General features: G+C 40.7%; 1 protein-coding gene across 2 annotated transcripts in view; it reads right to left on the bottom strand.

The window, feature by feature from the left end:
• The window catches only part of SH2D4B (SH2 domain containing 4B), a 144,653-nt gene that overhangs the window by 56,669 nt on the left and 64,805 nt on the right, over positions 1–23,179 (bottom strand). The window contains exons 5-6 of one of the 2 annotated variants that reach the window (XM_060769010.2): positions 5,462–5,672; positions 775–852 (exon numbers count right to left, since the gene is read on the bottom strand). In XM_060769010.2, the coding sequence (XP_060624993.2) occupies positions 775–852; positions 5,462–5,672 (289 nt within the window). The remainder of the gene's footprint in view (positions 1–774; positions 853–5,461; positions 5,673–23,179) is intronic. The other variant, XM_060769012.2, reaches the window with a different exon arrangement.

Here is a 23,179-nt window from a genome sequence, read left to right as displayed (position 1 = left end):
GAGCCCCTCCCCAAGTATCAACAGCCACTCTGGGGCCAGAGTAAAGAAGGGGAGCTGGGAAGACAGTTCCATCTTGTCTCCTCCGACATCAGAGCCCCTCCCCAAGTACCAACAGCCACTCTGGGGCCAGAGTAAAGAAGGGGAGCTGGGAAGACAGTTCCATCTTGTCTCCTCCAACATCAGAGCCCCTCCCCAAGTACCAACAGCCACTCTGGGGCCAGAGTAAAGAAGAGGAGCTGGGAAGACAGTTCCATCTTGTCTCCTTTGATATCAGAGCCCCTGCCCAAGTATCAACAGCCACTCTGGGGCCAGAGTAAAGAAGGGGAGCTGGGAAGACAGTTCCATCTTGTCTCCTGCAACATCAGAGCCCCTCCCCAAGTACCAACAGCCACTCTGGGGCCAGAGTAAAGAAGGGGAGCTGGGAAGACAGTTCCATCTTGTCTCCTGCAACATCAGAGCCCCTCCCCAAGTACCAACAGCCACTCTGGGGCCAGAGTAAAGAAGGGGAGCTGGGAAGACAGTTCCATCTTGTCTCCTGCAACATCAGAGCCCCTCCCCAAGTACCAACAGCCACTCTGGGGCCAGAGTAAAGAAGGGGAGCTGGGAAGACAGTTCCATCTTGTCTCCTGCAACATCAGAGCCCCTCCCCAAGTACCAACAGCCACTCTGGGGCCAGAGTAAAGAAGGGGAGCTGGGAAGACAGTTCCATCTTGTCTCCTGCGACATCAGAGCCCCTCCCCAATAAATATGAACAAAGTGTCTTGTGTTCTTTACCTCTGTGAGATCTTGCCACAGTAGGAAGCAGCTCTGCACAGTAGTGTCTCCCCATGGCCAGAATTCAGGTTGGGAAGTCTGTATGTGTACATAAACAGATGTGTTTTTTTAAGTCTAGCAGTGTTGGTATGACATTGCATTCTATGTGGAATCTCTGAGAGCTGCTATACAGTTATATACAGGCAGGATCAAAGAAATGCCTGGCAATCTTCTTCTTATGTTAATGCCAGATTCACAATGAATACCTCTAGAGGACTGCCACAGATCTCATCACTTATTTCATCATTTTGCATCCTAGCACTGGGGCAAGGAGTTAAGATAGGCCTTCTCCAATCCTTCCTGCACAAATTGCAGCATGCAATGTCTGAGTGAGTGGCTTCAGAGTTTTAGAGTAAATCAGAAATGGTTATATAAGTGTAAAGTAAGGTTTTGTGTGGATCCTTTCACTATACTAAAGGGTTATTGAACTGAGGACCATTACAACTTGCCAGAGAGTAATACTGAAGTTACTAGTTCATAAGGAGTTAGATTATTATTAGCAGTCAATTCAACTTTGGTCTGGCTCCTCAGTTCTGAACAACCTGTCCATCAATACAATTGGTTTTCAGCTAGTTTGTTGGCCAGCCTCTTTAATTGGCTTGCCCTCTAAACACACACAGGTTTAATGGGTGGATTTTTATTGTTGCCAGTTTGAAATTGCATCTGCAAGCTTTAACAGGTTTAACTGACATTTTAACTTGATCAACCAACATCTGATACAGTCATTTCAAAAGGTTTTCGGGCAGTTGTCTTTATTAAAGTCAATGCTGACATTTCCATTAGCTGTGGTTAAAGGTTAGCCATTCCTTTAGCCATGGGGAGGGTTTGCTCCCAAGAAAAAAGGAGTGGCCCACAATGTCACCCAATTTAAATGGAGTCAGTTATATTTGCATCAGTCTAAAATTAGCATTTTAAGAGTAGTATCTACGTCTCTGAGAAAAACAAAACTGCAACACAATGAAAGAGTTTTAGTTTGCTATTAAAGGAGGCAGATCTGGAGGAGGGGTGAATCTTGATAGCCAATATTCTTGTAGTACTGGAGTCACCTGTTCTCTTTCTCTACACTCACACAATTTTCCTCTTATCTTCTCTTTTGTACATCTGCTCATTTCTCTTTTGCTTGGTATATGGATATCCAGAGGGGGCCCTAGGTAATTTTCAACGGTAAGCAAACAGTATTTTGATGCCCCCCCCCCCCCAACCAATCACTGATATATATTTTCTGTTTGTTGTGGGAGTTCTGTGTGCCATATTTGGTTCAATTCCATCATTGGTGGAGTTCAGAATGCTCTTTGATTGTAGGTGAACTATACATCCCAGTAACTACAACTCGCATATGTCAAGGTCTATTTTCCCCCAAGAGCGCCTCAAGAGCGCCCCTTGGCAAAATCAACTATACTGCGAATGCTTACTTTGCGTAATGGGTTGAGCTGCCCCTGTGGATATATGAGTATGTTTGATAAAGCATTGAAGGCTTCTGGTAAGATAAAAACTTATGCAGGGATGAAAAAGATCTTGATATAACTAAGAAACAGATCTAAGTTATGAACTATGCAGACACTCACATGCTTGTTTGTCAGTCGATCTCGTCAGATGGGAGTGAATTCGACAGCATTTGCCAGTTCCCCTTCCCTTTTGCCGTGGAGCCCGCTAGCTCCTATCCCCAACACACAGCTACATCTGACAGAACTCTATGTTAAAAGAAAAGGGGAACCAGCATATGCCGCCAAGGTGGCAACACGGGAGGCTTCCTATGTTGCATAGAGATCAACAGGGGGAAGCCTGGTGGTGGATGCTTCCCCTATGGCAGTGGTTCTCAACCTGGAGTCCCCAGATGTTTTTGGCCTTCAATTCCCATAAATCCCAGCTAGTTTACGAGGATAGACCTGTCAATAGTTGCTGGCCATCTAGAAGCTCATGTTTAAGGATGAAGAAGTTTAAGACTAGGGATATACTGACATTATGTATTCTTTACAGGCATCCCTTTACATCTGTCTCAAATGATGTGGCTACTATTGGAAACCAAAAAGCTGAGCTAAATGGATTTCTGGTCATTTGAATATTTAATTGTTAAAGATCTTGAAAGTAAGATGACAGCATGTCTCATGTTCCTACAGTTTGAAGATATTTTGGTACTCTATCCAGCACAAAATCCTTGTCCTTACATCAAAACTCTCTATGCTCAAACCCTATATATCTTTCTGGCTTCATGTTCTTAGTGATGCTTGAAATATGAATTCTTTACAAAGTCCAATACAAATCGACCTGATCTATACTTTCCAGTCGAATGGGTAGATTAAAACTTATTTTTCAATGAACTTTTGACCTGTCAAAATGTTCCTATGCATTTTCAAAATTTTAAGGGGTAAAATCCATTTTAAAAATAGGGCTAATCCTACCATTCGGTAGAGTACAGTGACTGTCTGGAGCAGAAGATTGGGGATGTCATAAAAAGGGAGTGTCATGCCTCCAGAGGCAGAAGCTATAATTTACTGCCTGTGGCTTTAAGGATATGAGGGGGGGGGGGGGGGAGCTCAAGCCTCGGTTCCAGCATGGCAGTTATATTGTGACAGATAAGCAGAACAGTTGGAGTCAAGTATTGAAAGAAAGCAGAGGGGTAGAAAGTGCACAGGAATTAACGTCATGTCAAAGTTATATAGGTAGGTAAAGGTAAAGGCTTTCCCCTGACATTAAATCCAGTCATGTCCGACTTAGGGGTGTGGTGCTCATCTACATTTCTAAGACAAAGAGCCGGCGTTGTCCATAGACACCTCCAAGATCATGTGGCCGACATGACTGCAAGGAGTGCCGTTACCTTTCCACAAGAGTGGTACCTATTGATCTACTCACATTTGCATGTTTTCAAACTGCTAGGTTGGCAGATGCTGGGGCTGACAGCGGAAGCTCACGCCACTCCTTGGATTCGAACCTGCAACTTTTCAGTCAACAAGCTCAGTAGCTCAGCGCTTTAACCCACTGCGCCACATACAGCCTCCAATCTGTCTTTTGTGTTATAATTTCTTCCAATCCAACCCCATAGTAACACAAAGGCAGAACAGGGAGCATATTGTTAATTGAGTTATTGCTATTGTATTTTTCATTACCAGGGCGAGGAAGGGGTGCTTGTGTGATTTTATGACTCAGGTAATTTACTCGCTTTGAATACCACATGGGTGGATGCCATGACAGTTAAAATGCTGTCACTGCATTCCTTCTATAATGCAGATGCATCCTAAGTATCCATTGGACAACATTTAATATTATGCACTCTGGATTACTAATAATCCAGTCCATGAGACTTCTTTACTTTTTCCCCCCACTCCCAGCACTCCTCATATACACCAAATCTGTTCCGGAAGCTCCCCCAGAACTGATTTTATAGGATTAATGATAAAAGTGAATCTAATGCCAATATCAGTGTCCATTTAGGTGTGGATAAATATTTCTGAGTTTCATTCATTATTGATGGTACAATGGTCATCCATCACCAATTTTTGTTCAATATATGGGTACTAGATTGGAGTAATTTTCAAAATGATATCTCTGACAATTCTAGAAAGGCACAGTGTTCTAAATTGTGTTTACCGATCAAGGAGTTTTGCAAGGAGCTCTGATATGATCTAGCCACTCAGCCTATAGAAAGCAGATTTTATTTATTCTGAGAAAATTGATTCTCAAATCCTGCATGATTGCAGCAACAGAAAACAACACTGGGAAGGCATTGACCCCATGTCAAGGCAAAAGTAAAATTGAAAACATGACAGAAGAAGCATGAACCAATGCACACAAAGTTGTGCTGGAAAATGCAGCAATATTTACTCTTATGCATGATAAAATGTTGTGGAGAAGTTAAAACCTTGGTCCCCATTTCATGAGTTTATATAATATATATGTTACCCAGTTTGGAATTGCTGGAATTATAGGACAATAAAACAATTGGATTCTTAAAACACCCTTTCTAATATATCTCTATATCTCCCTGTGTCTATATATTTTCAGGAAACTATGATTCAACTATGCACCGGGATTGTGGCGCAGTTGGCTGAGTGTCAGCTGCATTAAGGTCACTCTGACCAAAAGGTCATGAGTTCGAAGCCAGCCCAGGTTGGAGTGGGTTTCCAACCAAATGTGTGTAGCCTGTTGTCGACCTTTGCAACCCGAAAGACAGTTGCATCTGTCAGGTAGGAAAATTAGGTACCACCTTGAAGTGTGGGGAGGCTAAATTAACTGATGTATGAGGCCATAAAGAATACTCCAGCAAAGCATTCCAGTGGGGAAGCATGCGGGGAATGCGGAAGTGCTTCATCAGCGTCGCAGATGGACGATGAAAGCGACAGCTCCCCTGGCAGCCAGAAAAAGTTAAATAGCCTCTGTGTATGTCTGTATATGTTTGTATGTCAAAAATTGGCATTGAATGTTTGTCATATATGTGTACACTGTAATGCGCCCTGAGTCCCCTGCGGGGTGAGAAGGGCGGAATATAAAAGCTGTAAATAAATAAATAATCAGTAAATAAAGTATTCAAGAGAATCTTACCACTAACCCCTTCATACAGTAAAAAATCAAAAGGCTACCACTGGCCATAATCTCCACATGAGACTATAACAAACAGACAAAATATGTTATCACCTTCTTCATATAAACAAACCTGGTTGGTACAATTGTGGTCAGAGATGAAATAGGACCAGCACTGGTCAGTTTTGCCTCTTGCTCTCTGTTCAGACCAGCCGCCTGGAACAGGTTACTCAAACCAGCCACTTTTCCTTTTTGGATGGCCCTCAAAGATTGGCGCCGATATTCATCCCGTGCTCGACGTGCTTTGTGGCTCCTTTCTTCATCAGCAGCTTTTGAACGACGTACTGCAAGGATAAGGAAATAAAGAATACCTTTACTTTCTCTACAGAGCAGGCTATATAGTTGTGATCCAGTTAAACATATAACAAGGGATCGTTCTGCAAAGACCATATAATGCAGTTCAAAACTGATTCAAGACTGTGGTTGCAATATGCTTTTTAAAAGTCTCAGGAAAGTTGGAGTCCAGCCAAAAAATACAGCAGATGCCAGCGTATCCCAAATCCAGGACAAAATCCAAAATGCATTATAGACACTCACAGTTGCTGAAGTGCAGAAAAGAATCCTGAATGGGGACTGCCAAGAAAACATCCCAATGGCATGGCTGGGCAGCAAGAGGGTAATTGTTGACTCAAGATCTCATCACACAGCCATCAGAATTGCTAGATGTTGTTGCACACAGTTTGTGTGCAATCACAAACGCATCAGCCAGTTTGAGTAAAGGGCGATCCCATGGGGGAAGCATAACTTCGGGAAGCCTCCTATGTTGCCATGGCACCTGCATGTGCCGGCTTGTCCTACTTCACCCATGGAACCCCACTGGCATCATTTGAAGGGGGCCGGCGGGCTCCATGGGTGACTTGAGCCAAACCAGTGCATGCCGCTCCGATTGCAGCCTTTTGTGATGAGGTGGTCACTGGGAGGCAGAATATGAACCTATCACGTTTGCCTTTTTCTTTTTCTTTTTTACCAGTGTGCTACTAGTTCACTTATGCACATCCTGCAATGGGGAAAAAAACCCTTGCAAAGTGATTTGAGTCTAGGTTCCATGTTCAATGGAATCACTTTCCTGACCTCAGACTAGTTCCAGGCATGGATTTCAGATCACTTGTGCAATGAAACCAGTTCCTCCCAAACATGATCCAAACTGGATTATACTATAGAAGTGCCCAAGGAGAATGCTTCAATCCCAACCCATCAACATGAGGTTAGTTGTCGAACATGTGTATCATATCTTATAGACAGGGCTTAAGTATCATATCTGATATCATTTCATTTGAATTATTGGAAGCATCCAAATTAGACACATACCAACTTTTTTAAAGTAAGGCATAAATGGTAATACTAGTTGTAAAACAAAACAACATTCACAAGTGTATGTGTGTGTGTGTGTGTGTGTGAAGAAGGTACCTCCCATTTGTTGGTTAATGGTAAAACTTCTCTAGGACCTTATAATAATAATAATAATAATAATAATAATAATAATAAACCTTTATTTGTACCCCGCTACCATCTCCTGAAGGACTCGGTGCGGCTTACAAGAGGCCGAGCCCAAATACAACAATAAAAACAGCAGCAGCAGCAACAACACAATAACTCAAAAAAACAAAGCAATAACATTAACAACACCCAATGTTGTTATATATAAACCTTGCACCTCTGATTTGTCTATCTCCTGACAAGCCAGATAAACCAGCTTAATTTTTTCTTTAACTTTTTCTTTGGCTTGATGGGTGAGAAACAAACCACATTTGCTGTTTCTTCTGTATTTGGACAGAATACTAGTCTATCCACAGATTGAAAGACAGCATGCTGGTTCATCTGCAACAGAATTCTTTAGAATTCTGCCTTATCTGAGCCATAAAGACAAAATGAGACACAAATCACACATAATAGCATCTGCCCAGGGGAGAAAGGATGGCAGAAATTTAGGCAATGATCCTGGATGAAGAATCATTAGCATAGGAAAGGAAAGTACATAATAATTCTATTAGAGCAAGAGAATGTATTGGCTGCTCTGATGGGATTCCTGACTGCAAGTTCTTTGATAAAAATGTGAATGAATTCCTGCTACACTGGAATGAGTTTGAGCAAGTCACATCATTTGGGAAAGATTAGGATATTTCCATATTTTATGACCTCCTTAGCTCTTTTGAAGAACTGAGTCACAGGCCGAGGTTTGCATGTATTGTAAGAGAATGCAGTATGAATATGCATCTCAGGATTTTTTCTTAATGATTTACTCCAGCTGTTTGTTTATTAATAATCTTAGGTCTGTAAGCTAATTTGGGAACAACACACAACAAATAATCAAGCTTCAAATAGTATTTGACTGAAAACATTGTATAGTTATGTTTCTGATTATCAACTTAATTAAAAATGGAACTTGGGAAACATGCCCCCTCTCCACTGCCCCCTCCCCTTGCACTGTCATTTGCAAGGGAAGCTTATTTCATAAAGTTCTGTACTGTTGTCCATCCCAACCATTGCATAATTGCGATGTTATTTACTTCACTTGTGTGATTGTCCCAATGGTGCAGCTAAAACAATCCACCCCTCCTAGACTATACAATTGTAGTTGGTTTGTGACATAAACTCTCAACAGAAAATGCAAAATCCAAGGAAAACTTCAAACTGGTTCAGGGTGCACAAATAATTTCAACATCAAACTAAATGAAATTTTCAAGCAGTCCTTCAGGGAGAGTAAATTTTTTGGCCATGCTGGCTCAGTGATTCTCTTCAAAAAGTAAGCATTCCAAAATGTCTTGTTATATCCCGGATAGATTACAGCAATGCACTCTACGTGGGGTTGCCTTTGAAGACTGTTTGGAAACTTCAATTAGTCCAGTGGGAGGCAACCAGATTGCTCACCGGAGCATCATACAGGGAGCATACCACCCCCCTGCTGTGTCAGCTCCACTGGCTGCCGATCCAGTTCCGAGTACAATTCAAACTGCTGGTTTTGACCTACAAAACCCTATATGATTCCGGCCCAGCGTATCTGTCCGAATGCATCTCCCTCTACGTCTCACCTTGGAGTTTAAGATCCTCTGGGGAGGCCCTGCTCTCGGCCCTGCCTCTGTCACAAGTGAGGTTGGCGGAGATGCGGAGCAGGGCCTTCTCAGTGGTGGCCCCTCACCTATGGAATTTACTCCCCGGGAAAATTAGATCAGAGACATCCCTCCTTTCCTTTAGAAGGAAATTAAAAACATGGATGTGGGACCAGGCGTTTGGGCAATCTGGCAGATAAATAAAGGACTGCGACGACGGATAGGAACGAAGTATGGACTCTGAGTGGGTGAACGCTATGCTTGAGATTGGCTTTTGACTGTGATATATATTGTTGTTTGAATTGTTATAACTGTTTAACTGCTGTTTTTATATGTGTGTTGCATTATTGTGTAGGCATCGAATTGTGCCATTTTATAAGCCGCCCTGAGTCCCACCTCGGGGGTTGAGAAGGGCAGGGTAGAAGTATACGAAATAAATAATAAATAAATTACAAAAAGCTAATTTGTATCACCATTAACGAAGACAAACTGAAATGTGGTGGATGGCAGGTACAAATGTGAACAGAAGAGCACCCTCACTATCCTTACTGTCCTACTTAGTGGTCCCATTAATATCTGGTGGGTGCCTATTGGAATGCTAACCAAACTGTATTTTTCTTTGATATAACATTGCAGTCCTCGTGTGGCTATTCCTTAAATCAATGGCATACTTACTTAGAAATTATTAATGTATTATTTTTAAAGAGCTCCAAGAAGCTATATCTCAATTACCTTCAGAAGAATGGTGTTGTTATTTGTTTGGCTTGATGAAAGGAACCACAGCAGCGAATTAAGCTGAACACTAAAATTAGTAACGCTTCGCCTATTGACTTGGCAATAAATAGCTGCAGGATGATGAGATGAATCGTCATTCTGTTGGAAATTCCATCTACTAAATAAATTAGTACTGTCATCAATATCATTGCAGCTCCACAGCAGCTGTGCTAACAGTGTGCCTCTTCGGCCCGCTCGACCCCTGGCACCACTGAACACAGCAGCTGACTTGGCGGTGGCAAGACATGATGGGACCTGGCTCTCATCCTAATGGATAATTTGGCTTCTGTGGTCAGCACATAATAGCAAAATGACATGAACACTGACATCTCAGCATCTTTCTGGCTTTCAGTTCTAGTGAACAGAAGCCAGGTAGCATTACAATACAGTGGAGAGGAAACAATAGGGCAAGATTTATCCACATGATCTTGGAGTATGTGAGGTACCAAATCTGGTCAATCACACCATAGGTGCAAGCACAACTAAGAACCACATTTTCAAAATGACTTCATAGTTACAAAGAGATTCATGTTTGGAAGAGTGTTTACTTTAAAAACATTGAATGCATGTACTCCTATTTAAGTCGACTGTGGGTTGAGGTCAAAAATATAGATTTTTATCTGACCCATGGATAAGTTAAGAGTAAAACATAGAGTACGTAACCAAAGATGTGAAGGACAAAACAAAGAAAAATAAATATATAAAATTTCAGCACGCATTATTCAATCTGGCTGGTGGATGAGAAGGTAAATAGTAGCTGTGCAATGCATGTGGGAAGCAACTGGGTATGAACAGGACCAAAAAGGAAATAAATATTCATTTTTGAAGAGGCAAAAGCACCAGCATGACCTCAGTTGGCCAACGCCATCTGGCTGCCACCACTGCCATTTTCTTGCCCAGGCCGATACATGACAGTACCACCATGTACAGTGGCACCATGGCAAAAAATTTAGAAGGGACAGGTGCTTCTGTTCGATTTTCCCAGGACAGACTAATCTCATCTTTCACCATTCTGCTTGGAAAAAGAAATGGTTCTTTGTGGGGAGGGCATAAATAGGTCAACCCAGGATTTGGAGGTTGATTTTTGTAAGCAGCCACAGATCCCACTCTGGGAGAAAAGTGGCATTTAAATTAAAAAAAGAAAGAATAAATTAAAGTATGTTTAAATAAAATAAATTATTTTTGACTAAAAGTTTTGGACCAGGGATCCCCAAACTAAGGCCCATGGGTCGTATGCGGCCCTCCAAGGTCATTTACTCACCCCCGCCCTAAACGTAAAACTTAACATCACCCTACATCTGAAACAAAGGCACACAGCAACAACAACAATGTGACTATCTCATCGGCCAAAAGCAAGTCCACACTAATAAATTTATGTTTGTTAAAATTGTTCTTCATTTTAAATATTGTATTGTTCTTTTTTAAAATATGGTAGTGTTCATAGGAATTCATTCATGGTTTTTTTTTTCAAATGATAGTCCAGCCCCACAACAGTCTGAGGGACCATGAACCACACCACACACACACACACCCCAATTCTAGATTTATACACGAATACAGTAGACTCCCAGTTAGCCAGAACCCATTAGGATTTGTAGATGCTGCGTAATTGTAGTTTCCGGTGGCTTGAGAGTAACTATTAAAAGTTACTTACTAATACTATAAACCATACTATAACATACCATAAACTCTGTATTAACTAGATATTTATATTGAAATACAGTAATTAAACACAAAGACAAACCTAATGTTACATATTTTTACTGTTTTGGTGTATTATAAAAACTTTTTTATTTACAGTACTACTTATTTCTTTAATTTTAGAGTTCCAGTTAACTGGGGATCTACAGTATTCCATTTTTGATGGAATAATACAGCAATTTATTATTTATTTATTTATTTCACACATTTCTACCCCGCCCTTCTCAACCCCCAAGGAGGGACTCAGGGTGGCTTACAAAAGGCACAATTCGATGCCAACACAAACAATAAGATAAAAACATATATCAACAGCAATTATAAAACAATTAAAACAGTCAATTATACATCACAATCAATAAAACCAATCTAATGCTCAACGTTCGCCAGCTCAAAATCCGTAAATTCATTCCACCTTGTCAAATCCTATCAATTGTAGTCGTCATTGTCCTTTGTCTATGTTATCATATCAACCAAAGATTTCCTTTCACTCCATTTTGAAAATTTTCCTCCCCCTCTGGGAAAAAAGTGGAAATCATTGACAAATAGCGATTCCTTCATTGGATCATATCCCATAGCAACAAAATGTCTTATCTATCTCGGCAGTGACCAGAGGAGCATTCACACAGTTAAAACTTGTGCACCAGCTCCGCCCATACCTTGGGAAGTCTGACTTGGCCATGGTAGTCCATGCTCTAGTTAAATCCAGTATAGACTACTACAACGCACTTTACGTAGGGTTTGAAGACTGCTCGGAAGCTCCAAATTGTCCAATGGGTGGCAAAAAATTGAAAGAATATGATATTTAAAATGAAGAATAATTTTAACTAACATAAACTTATCAGTATCTATATATAATTTTACATAAAGTATGTTTGTATATTGAGAACTATGACAAAATATGGAGACATAAGAAATATTGGTAAGACCCCAATTTCTAACAATTTAGGATTCATTTTTCCCAGGAGTCTTAGTTCTTCTGGAAAGTACAGAATGTACAAACTGAGACCATAACTTACTGGAGTACATACATTCATTTTTTTAAAGCAAATATTCTTCCAAACATGAATCTCTTTGTAACCATGAAATCATTTTGAAAATGTGGTTCTTGGTTGTGCTTGCACCTATGGTATAATTGACATGAATGAATGTTGCTATTACTGAAGATTTTCCTGTATTGTCAAAGACTTTCATGGCCGGAATTACTGGGTTGTTGTAATTCAATGCTGGACTCCCTTTTTATTTAAAGTTAATTATTCAAGATTGTACTTTATCAGAAACTTTAGATGTCAGATACAATTATATTTGATGGAGATATCATTTTTCACTTGCAAAATTAATTTGGTGTAAACAAAGTGACCTGATCTCATATGAATAGCATGTCAGAAACTTTGAACAATTCCGAATTCTATAAAGGTACCATTCATGGAACATTTGGCCTCTACTACACCATAAGTAAAATCCACTGTGGTATACAACAGAGAGCAAGATAAGAATAGCCCCTATATCCATGGGGCTATTGGCCCCGCCCCCGTCACAGGTACGCTTGGTGGGGACGAGAGACAGGGACTTCTCAGCGGTGGCCCCTCGGCTATGGAATGCCCTCCCTAGAGAGATTAGATCTGCTCCCTCCCTCTTTTATTTTCTTGGCAAGGATACTGGAGTGGTTTGCCATTGCCTTCCCCAGGGATCACGCTTGGTCTGACCTCTCTGCCACAACCGTCCCGTCTTGGGTGGCCCTTCACGGTTTCGCTCATGACATCATTGAGGTGCTCAAGCTACAAAGCAACAAAGATCCGCCTAGTCAAAGCCATGGTATTCCCTGTAGTAACCTACGGATGTGAGAGCTGGACCTTAGGGAAGGCTGAGCGAAGGAAGATCGATGCTTTTGAGCTGTGGTGCTGGAGGAAAGTGCTGAGAGTGCCTTGGACTGCGAGAAGATCCAACCAGTCCATCCTCCAGGAAATAAAGCCCGACTGCTCACTGGAGGGAAAGATACTAGAGACAAAGTTGAAGTACTTTGGCCACATCATGAGGAGACAGGAAAGCCTAGAGAAGACAATTATGCTGGGGAAAGTGGAAGGCAAAAGGAAGAGGGGCCGACCAAGGGCAAGATGGATGGATGGCATCCTTGAAGTGACTGGACTGACCTGGAGGGAGCTGGGGGTGGTAACGGCCGACAGGGAGCTCTGGCGTGGGCTGGTCCATGAGGTCACGAAGAGTCGGAGACGACTGAACGAATGAACAACAACATCCATGGGACCAATATCCATTGTTTCATTTACCCACATCTAACAAAATATGTCCTCTCTTGGCAACGTTTAGGTCCTCCAGGTGATCCCATGTTGTGCTTCCACAAGTTAACCATAAAGCCATGTTGGAGGACCTATATACCCAGAAACTGATTATTATTGTAAGGCTCATTGCTTATTAGTTTGATGTGTTTGTTTTTTTTATTTTGTTACAGGGTTATTGTCGCCTAAGGGCTGAGAAGAGCGATACACAAATAAAGTAAATAAATAAATTTTAATCTGTTTATGTTATTGTTTATCTATTTTAGTGTGCTACCTGAGCCTCAACACTATATTTTAACCATGTTTCTTGGGCTCGTCCTCATGTAAACTGCCCCAAGTCCCTTCGGGGAGATGGAGGCAGGGTACAAAAATAGTTATTATTATTATTATTATTATTATTATTATTATTAAACAGGGTTAGTACTTGAGGCACCAAAATGTGTGTTGGCCAACATAATAGGAAGAAGAAAAGCATTCCAGGTGCAGATTTATCACTGCATGTCTTGGTTCTTTCAAACACAATATACACAGCCCTGCTCATGTACGAGCCCTCCACAGTCACCTCTATTGAAATCTACACAATCTGAATATGTTTACTTTGGTGCTAATGTTTAACACTTATCACCAGATTCATTATAAGATACAACATACTATTCAATGTTGTTTTTAAAAGGAAACAACTCTCTGTTCCTCCCACAGAAAGAGAGTGAGGGGTGGGGACTATTAGAGAGAAAAGATACGATCGAATGTCAAGTGTGAAGGACAGCTTTGTCTTTATCACACTGACATTCCAAAGTATAGTGCTTTATTTTCTTCAGGAATTTGTGTCAGCCATTCAGGGCAGCTTTTAATTTATATTAGAGAAAATAAAGAGTGACTCTGGGGAATCCAACTAAGATAGAGTCTAAACTTGCTGCCTGCCCTGGGGTACTTTGACACTACACAGCAATACCACTTTAATTCCATTTCAACTGCCATGGCTGCATCCTATGGAATCCTGCGGCATATATAGTTCCCTAGTCAGGAAGTCTAGGTAGCTATCTCTAAACTCCAGCATTCATGACCCCACAGGAGAAAACCATGGCATTTAAAGTGACACCATAGTGCTATTATGCCTTAGTCACCTCCAGATTGGACTACTGTAATGCACTCTATGTGAGGCTGCCCTTGAAAACGGCCCAGAAATTTCAATTGGTACAATGGGCAGCAGCCAGGTTAATAACTGGAGCGACTTACAGAGAGCTGTCAACCCTCCTATTTAAGGAGCTCCATTGGCTGCCATTCATTTTTCTGTCCCAATTCAAGGTGCAGGTTCTTACCTACAAAGCCCTGAATGGTTTGAGACCCACCTACCTGTGTGACCGCATTTCTGTGTACGAACCCACATGATATCTGTGATCATCTAGAGAGGCCCTGCTCGTGCTCCCACCTCCTTCGCAGGCACAACTGAAGGGGACGAGGGAGAGGGCCTTCTCGGTGGTGGCCCCCCGACTCTGGGACTCACTTCCCAGGGACATCAGGCATGCCCCAACTCTGGCAGTCTTTAGGAGGAGCCTGAAAATGTGGTTGTTCCAATGTGCCCTCAAATGCATTTTACTTCTGGTTTAGGATTGATTGTGTTCCCTCGTCTCTCTTTAAAAACCCTATACTAGTTATATCCTACCTTGTTCATGCCCAGCGTTTATTTTTGAATTTTTAAACTGTTACATTTGGCCTGGCCATAGGTTTTTTAAATCCTTGTGTGTTACTGTTTATTAGTTATTATTTATATGTGATTTATATTAATTGTATTGTATTTATTGTTTTTGTTTATTGCTTTTGTTTATTGATGTACTGATAGGCTTGGCCTCATGTAAGCCGCTCTGAGTCCCTTGGGGAGATGGTGGTGGGGTATAAAAAAAGTATTATTATTATTATGCCTGTGTGATCAATGAAAAAAACGTTTCAATGTTGTTGAAACAACAACAGTCATTTCTAAAATGTTTCTAAAATATCATTAAAGGTCTGTATCATAACTATAATGAAATAATGATTTTTTTGTTACTTTTTTATTATGTAATTGTGCAGGAGGGAGCTTCCAGGGCTTTTTTTCTCCCTCATTTTTAGAGCTATTAGAACGAAACTTTCTTCAATAGTACAATACTTTTACCATTGTTACCCCCCACCCCCCAAGTGTCAGAACATTTCACTCATTCACTAATTTGGGGAAAATTTAAAAATGTTATATGAACAACATTAAAAACTACAAAAGTTATCTCCTTGAATTTCTATTTTCAATGATACAACATAACTAGGGCATCATCCCCTCCAAATTTCATAAAGATTTGCTCATCCATTGATTTTTTAGGGAATTTGAACCAACATAAACTTAACAATATTATTTCACTGGAAGACCCCAGAGGCCATCCAGTTCAAACCCCTTCTGCCAGGCAGGAAAACCACAGTCAAAGCACCCCAACAGATGCCCATCCAGCCTTTGAAATAATAATAAAAACAACAATAACAACTGTTGCAACTCAGAGTAAGCTTCACCTTGCTTCCAAATACCACCACACAAGAGATGTAGTTTTACGGTTTATTGAGGAAAAAATCCAAGTCAAAATAAAGAATAAGCATTGCAAAGTTCCAAAGATTAAGGTTAAATGCAGGATACAGTTCCAAAGATCTTCAAGTAGAAGCAGGAGACACAATCCTATTGGCAAAGTTCAAACCAGAGTCCCGGGTACAAGCAAGGAAACATTTGCCCAAGAGTTCTTGTGGGTTTTTTCAGGCTATATGGCCATGTTCTAGAGGCGTTTCTCCTGACGTTTCGCCTCACCTCTGAGGATGCTTGCCATAGATGCAGGCGAAACGTCAGGAGAAATGCCTCTAGAACATGGCCATATAGCCCGAAAAAAACCCACAAGAACTGAGTGATTCCAGCCATGAAAGCCTTCGACAATACATTTGCCCAAGAATCACAATGCAAGAAGTCCCGGTTATTCCATGAAGCTTTCCGGCTAATAAGCTACGTTGAACTGACAGTTTTGCTTCCTTTGTGAGAAGCCTAAATACTTTTTTCTAATCATGAAAACATTCTGCTCTCACAGTGGTCCCATGACCTTTCCCCAACCTTGCCTCTCGTCTACTAGCTAAGATCAAGGCCTTCACTATCAGTGTAGGAGGACACCTGGGTGCTAACTCCCTTACTGGCATTCATTTCCAGCGAGAACCGCTTGCTTGAATCTCCCCTGTCTGTGAAAGCCTCGGGCTGAGGCACAGAAAAACATCCAGGAATCTGAATCCCATCATTCTCATCACACTGAACCACAACAACAACAATAGGAAACCTACTAGGTAAATTTTGGAGTTTCTGCCTCTCAACTCTGCCTACTTTACAGAGTAGATTCAACTCCCAACAATCCCCTTTTCTTTGAAATTCCTTTAGAGAATGAACGTGGGCTTTTCTACTTCAAAACTTTCAGGGAGGAGGAGGAGTAGGTGGTGGCAGCACAAGGCGATAAGCTGAATTTTGGGAAATGTAGTTTTGGAAGACAAGAGCACTTGTGGCAGAGAATTCAAAAGTCCCCACCCTAAACTACATTTCCTACTATTCTGTTCGCTTTCAGTGTTAATGTGCTTGGGTTTTTCCTCTCCAAGTTGGAGAAGTTACTTTTAAAATATAGGTGCTGTATTGCTTCCAGGTCAGCAGCGCCAGAGAATTCCAAAGGTCCTGCCCTAAACTACATTTTCCAGAATTTTGCTCACTTCTCACATTAAAGTCTCAATGTGGTTGTGGTCTCTCTCTCTCTCTTTGGGCCACCCATGTGCCCAATGGGCTTCTTACTTGTCTGGCCATCCAGCCAGGCATTCCTCCCTCCCACCTGCTCCACCCTCTTTGAAGAAAGAGCAGGGCTTCTCCCTCACTTCAGCCTCACCATCCTTCTCAGGGCTCTTTGGGAGAACCAAACCCAGGCCTCTTGGGGGAAGAAGTGGTGCCCACAATGGAGACCTGGAGCCATTTATGAGACTTACATAACTCATCCAAAAGTCATAGGTCAGTATTTTGAATCTTAAGTTTTTTGTGTGGGAAGTCGGATCTGGCCACAGTGGTCCACGCTCTTGTTACATCCCGATTAGATTACTGCAACGCACTCTACGTGGGGTTGCCTTCGAAAACTGTTCGGAAACTCTAACTAGTCCAGCGGGAGGCAGCCAGAGTACTTACAGGAGCGTCATACAGGGAGCATACCACCCCCCTGTTGTGTCAGCTCCACTGGCTGCCGATCCAATTCCGAGCACAATTCAAAGTGCGGGTTTTGACCTACAAAACCCTACACGGTTCCGGCCCAGTGTATCTGTCCGAACGGATCTCCCTCTATGTCCCACCTCGGAGTTTAAGATCTTCTGGGGAGGCCCTGCTCTCGACCCCGCCTCTATCACAAGTGAGATTGGCAGGGATGAGGAGCAGGGCCTTCTCGGTGGTGGCCCCTCACCTGTGGAATTCACTCCCCGGGGAAATTAGATCAGCGACATCCCTCCTTTCCTTTAGGAAAAAATTGAAAACATGGATTTGGGACCAGGCATTCGGACAATCTGGCAGATAAAGAAAGGACTTTGACGATTGACAGGAACTGATATAGTGGAATGGAATTATGGAACTCTGAAAGACGAACGCTGAGCTTGAGATTAGTTTTATAGATTGTGTTATATACCGACTGTTTTAACTGTGATAATTGTTTAACTGCTGTTTTGTACGTATGTGTATTCTCTGTAGGCATCAAATTGTGCCTTTTTGTAAGTGGCCCTGAGTCCCCCCTCGGGGGTTGAGAAGGGTGGGGTAGAAGTACTCGAAATAAATAAATAAATAAATAAATAAATAAATAAATTGCCCGTCGTATTTCTAAATATCACTTCATATGTATGAATCTAGCTAATTATATCTGACTAACGAGCTATAAATGAAGTTTTGCACGGCCCTAAGTGCTATAACTGTGTAGTGTGAATGGACTGGACATCCGAGAGACATTTTGCTGCATGAGGCAGCAAATGATTCCTCCATTCACGACCCAAGTACTTTATTGTTTTGTTTTGTTTTGTTTTTACCACACTTTTCTTCTGAAATAGGACCCACTGTGCCTTACAAGATTAAAACAAAATATAATTAAATTTTATTTGATTATATAGTTTAGAGGTTTATTTCAAAATAATTAAAAACCAATTAAAGTAGCTATTGTGGGAAAATGCCATAATTTTTTTAGAAAAAGAAAACAAGTTAAAATTATATTGCACCAAAGGCATTCAAATTATTTTGGCATCCGAGGCAGAAAACCATCTTGGCCTCTCCGTTTCTCCAGCAATAAAAGGCACTCAACTTATCCGTCCTCTTTTTTTCCCAATAATTATAATCAGCAACTGTTGCCTTTTCATGAGATCCAAAAGAGCTGCTCCAGGAGCTACTCTGTCTAATTTTAAGGCCACCCAACTATTACATTGAGTTTTTTGACACATTTTGTTTCCATACTCAATGCTGGACAGCTTTTTCAGATAAAGGGGAAATGCTATACACCTAGCAGACTACAGCCTACAGCATTGTGCACTAATGGAGACCCTCAGGCAATGCCATTTGGCATGAAGCAAATACAAAGAGTACCCATTCTTTCATATGTCAAGCACCAGAGTTATGAAGGATATAGCATATAATCATATAATATAAAGGCACAGTTACACAACCTTGGCAGTTGCTTTTTCTTGTTCACTTGTAATGAAATTAACCTTCATGTACTAGGATGGGTCATTCGATTCCCTTACAATTACATTTTGCTGGAAGATCCAAGCCAAGCTGCATGCACAATTGAGACATTTTATGATATTGTCACCAGCACAATCGTAAACAACAGCTGAGATCCTAGATCTAGCAGGAGAAGCATAGGGGTCGATGCAAGATAAATTTATATACTAAAGTTGATCAAGAGTTGGAATTATTTTAGCTGGGATTTCCAAATGAACATATTAAAGATTAGAACTTTAAATTGGTGCATTACATGTTGAGTATCTCATGTCTGAATTGCCTGGGACCAGAAGTATTTTCAGTTTTGGAATATCTGTTATTTTCATTTGTGTATATAATGGAAATGAGACTTAAGTGCAAACTTAAACTTCATTTATGTTTCATATATATTATGTTCATTCACATATCTTGAAGTTAAGTTTATTCATAATATTTTAAAATAAATTTGTACTCAAAACAAAGTGTGTCTACATTGAAGCATCAGAAAACAAAGGTGTCACTATATCAACCACCCATTCAGACAACTTAGAATTTTTGAGTATTTTGGATATCAGAATTCCAGGTAAAGGAGACTTAATCGGTGTATGGTTTCCGCAGTGAGGCTGCTTTATGATCAATAATGAAAAAATGTAGATTTGCCAACAAAAGAAATTTGGATTCTGAAGATGATTCAGAGGGCAGAAATGAATATATTATCTCATGTGATCAACAAAAGAACCCTATCATTGTCTGGGCTTTGTCTCCTTCCAGGCATATAGCTGGGGGGGGGGCTCAAGGGGCTTCAGCCCCCCCCCCCCAAATTCTCATGATGGTCCACGAGGGGCTTCAGCCCCCCCCCCCCAAATTCTCATGATGGTCCACAAGAAGGCCTTACTGGTGCATTATTTAAACTGTTACGTTTATTCATATCATGATCTGATCACCATACTCAATATATCCCATATGTATGTGGGTATTGGGGTAACAATACAAAAGGTTTGCTAGGGTAGACCCTCTTTCACTCAGACTCACCCCCCCCAATCAAACTCAGCCCCCCCCCAATCAAAATCCTGTCTCCTTCATATGCATTCTTTAAAATTCCCATATGGGATGAAGACTCCTGATGTAGAACTTCACCTATGGTAGTCTACATGTAGGAAATTGAAAGAAAGATGTAGACTGTGAAAATGTTGGATTTAAAAGAAAAAAAACAAAATTTGAGAAGGAATTATGTAGTAATGAAAAACATCGTATTAGAAGGATATACAAAGTATTGCTGAAGATGGAACCAGAATTGATAAAAGACTGCATGATTAATGGCCACAAGATTCCAACCATACTGTCAAATTAGACAAATGGGTAAAATATGGACAATTAGCCTAAAATAATTTTTATTTTATGACTTCAGAGAAAACTTTCACAAGATGACCAGATACCTGACCTCAGCAAGACTAGCTAAAATGTATAAGAAGAATATATAATACTTGTTAAAATGTATGGAACAAGAAGGAACTTTCTACCACATGTGGTGGTCTTGTAAAAAAGCAAGGAAATTCTGGGGCAAAGTACAAAAAATAATGCAGGAAAAAATTCAAGCAAATATACAATTAAAACCTGAACTATTTGTATTGGAAATGCCAAACCAAATGTTTAAACTAAAAAGTATTACATGAAATTACAGCATGATATAGGCACAATATGGAAAGGTCAGATCTTCCAACAATAGAAGAATGGATACTAAAAGTTTTCAGAATAGCAGAAATTCATAAATTGGCAGTGATGAACAAAGCAAAACCACAAAGTAACATCACAAAGACTAGAAAACATTTCTAATTTTTGTAAAAATTAAAAAAGAGGAAAATGCTTTTGTAACTATGAGTCATTTGTAAGATGGATCTTTGTAACTCAGGGGCTGCCTATATATGATTGTCCTCACTTCAAAGGATAGGAAGTCAAAACAATGGGATGGGTGGTGGGAGGAAATAGCGAAATGTGTAACCAACACTGTACAAATGTTAGGAAACATTGTTCAATACCGTATATGTTGTATGTGTATCTGGTTTTTGTCATCTTTCTTTCTGTTAAATATGCAAATTCAAATTTTAAAATTATTTAATTTTAAAATTCAAATACGTAGAAAGCTAGCGTTTGTAAATAATGTGAGAAAATGTTGGTGGTTTCCTGACAAGTGCTCCATGTTTTCTGGTCCCAGTTTCAAGCCATTCATAGGATATACTATGGTTAGCTGCATCACATTTTATTTGTTTATTTTAGATTTTCTGGTAAGGTTTTTTTTAACACTCTGTTTCTGGCTTGATGTGTGTTACATATATGTTGTGAACAGCCCATTCTCCAGCTGCCTTTGAACTGCATTATAGAGTATGTGTCGAACCATCTTGAGACTGAAAGAGCTTCTTAAATTCCCAAAGGCATCTGATTCTGTCTGATCCTGGATGTTAAACAAAATCATAGTACTTTGAGAGGAGATCATCAGAGAATACTGGTTGCCACTGGGCACATTCAAAAGAAAGAAATGACAAGCTATTACTACATAAATCTTGCTAATAAACTCCTATGATAGTGTGATCATAAGTCAGAGTTGGCTTGAAGTCACACAACAAAATCAACAACAACAATGGAGCTAGAAAACCTGCAAATCCCTATTATCAAAACGAGTTCACCTATGCTTTCAATATATTGTTCACAAGCATTCTCAAAACACTAGGTTCTTGTGGGTTTTTTCGGGCTATAGAGCCATGTTCTAGAGGCATTTCTCCTGACGTTTTGCCTGCATCTATGGCAAGCATCCTCAGAGGTAGTGAGGTCTGTTGGAATTAGGACAATGGGTTTATATATCTGTGGAATGGCCGGGGTGGGGCAAGGAGCTCTTCCCTGCTGCAGTTAGGTGTGAATGTTTCAGCTGATCACCTTCATTCGCATTTTAAGGCCTGCCTGAGCGTGGGACAATCTCTTGCTGGGAGGTGTTAATCTGTGCCTGGTTGTTTCCTCTCTGTTGTTTTGCTGTTGTAATTTTAGAGTTTTTTAATACTGGTAGCCAGATTTTGTTCATTTTCATGGTCTCTTCCTTTCTGTTGAAATTGTCCACATGCTTGTGGATTTCAATGGCTTCTCTGTGTAGTCTGACATGGTGGTTGTTGGTGTGGTCCAGCATTTCTGTGTTCTCAAATAATATGCTGTGTCCAGGCTGGTTCATCAGGTGCTCTGCTATGGCTGACTTCTCTGGTTGAAGTAGTCTGCAGTGCCTTTCATGTTCCTTGATGCGTGTCTGGGCGCTGCGTTTGGTGGTCCCTATGTAGACTTGTCCACAGTTGCATGGTATACGGTAGACTCCTGCAGAGGTGAGAGGATTCCTCTTGTTCTTTGCTGAACGTAGCATTTGTTGGATTTTCTTGGTGGGTTTGTAAATTGTTTGTATGTTGTGTTTCCTCATCAGCTTCCCTATGCGGTCAGTGGTTCCCTTGATGTATGGCAGGAACACTTTTCCTCTGGGTGGATCTTCATCTTTACTCTCGTGGTTTGTTCTTGGTCTTGCAGCTCTTCTGATGTCTGAGGTGGAGTATCCATTGGCCAGGAGAGCCCAGTTGAGGTGGTTCAGTTCATCTTGGAGGAGGTGGGGTTCGCAGATTCTTTTTGCACGGTCTGCCAAGGCTTTAATTGTGCTTCTTTTTTGACTTGGGTGATGGTTGGAGTTTTTATGTAGATATCTATCTGTGTGTGTGGGTTTTCTGTAGACGGTGTGACCCAATTGTTGATCTGGTTTGCAGATGACTAGGACATCTAGAAAAGGAAGTCTTCCTTCATTTTCTTTTTCCATGGTGAACTGGATGTTTGGGTGGATGCCATAGATTGCAGGCGAAACGTCAGGAGAAATGCCTCTAGAACATGGCTCTATAGCCCGAAAAAACCCACAAGAACCTAGTGATTCCAGCCATGAAAGCCTTCGACAATATATTCTCAAAACACTAGTGTATTTCTTTTCAAAGGATTAAAATAGGGCATTTCATAATAATGTAGATAAAATTTACTTTCATATTGATTTTTCCTGAGTTTTTCACATGTTCTTCATAAACCAACGGGTGAAAATGAAGCTAGATAAGGCATTATCTTTTATTCAGTCAACAAATTTCATTTGTATTCATTGACAATGAGGCAGTAAAAAGCAATGCCTATACTAAAATGTATAGGCATGTAGGTAGAGAAAATGGGAA

This window comes from Anolis sagrei, chromosome 3 (assembly GCF_037176765.1).
Source record: "Anolis sagrei isolate rAnoSag1 chromosome 3, rAnoSag1.mat, whole genome shotgun sequence".
Classification (NCBI taxonomy): Eukaryota; Metazoa; Chordata; class Lepidosauria; order Squamata; family Dactyloidae; genus Anolis; species Anolis sagrei.
Note: the sequence above shows the minus strand (reverse complement) of the source record. Positions and strands in the feature narration are given on the sequence as shown.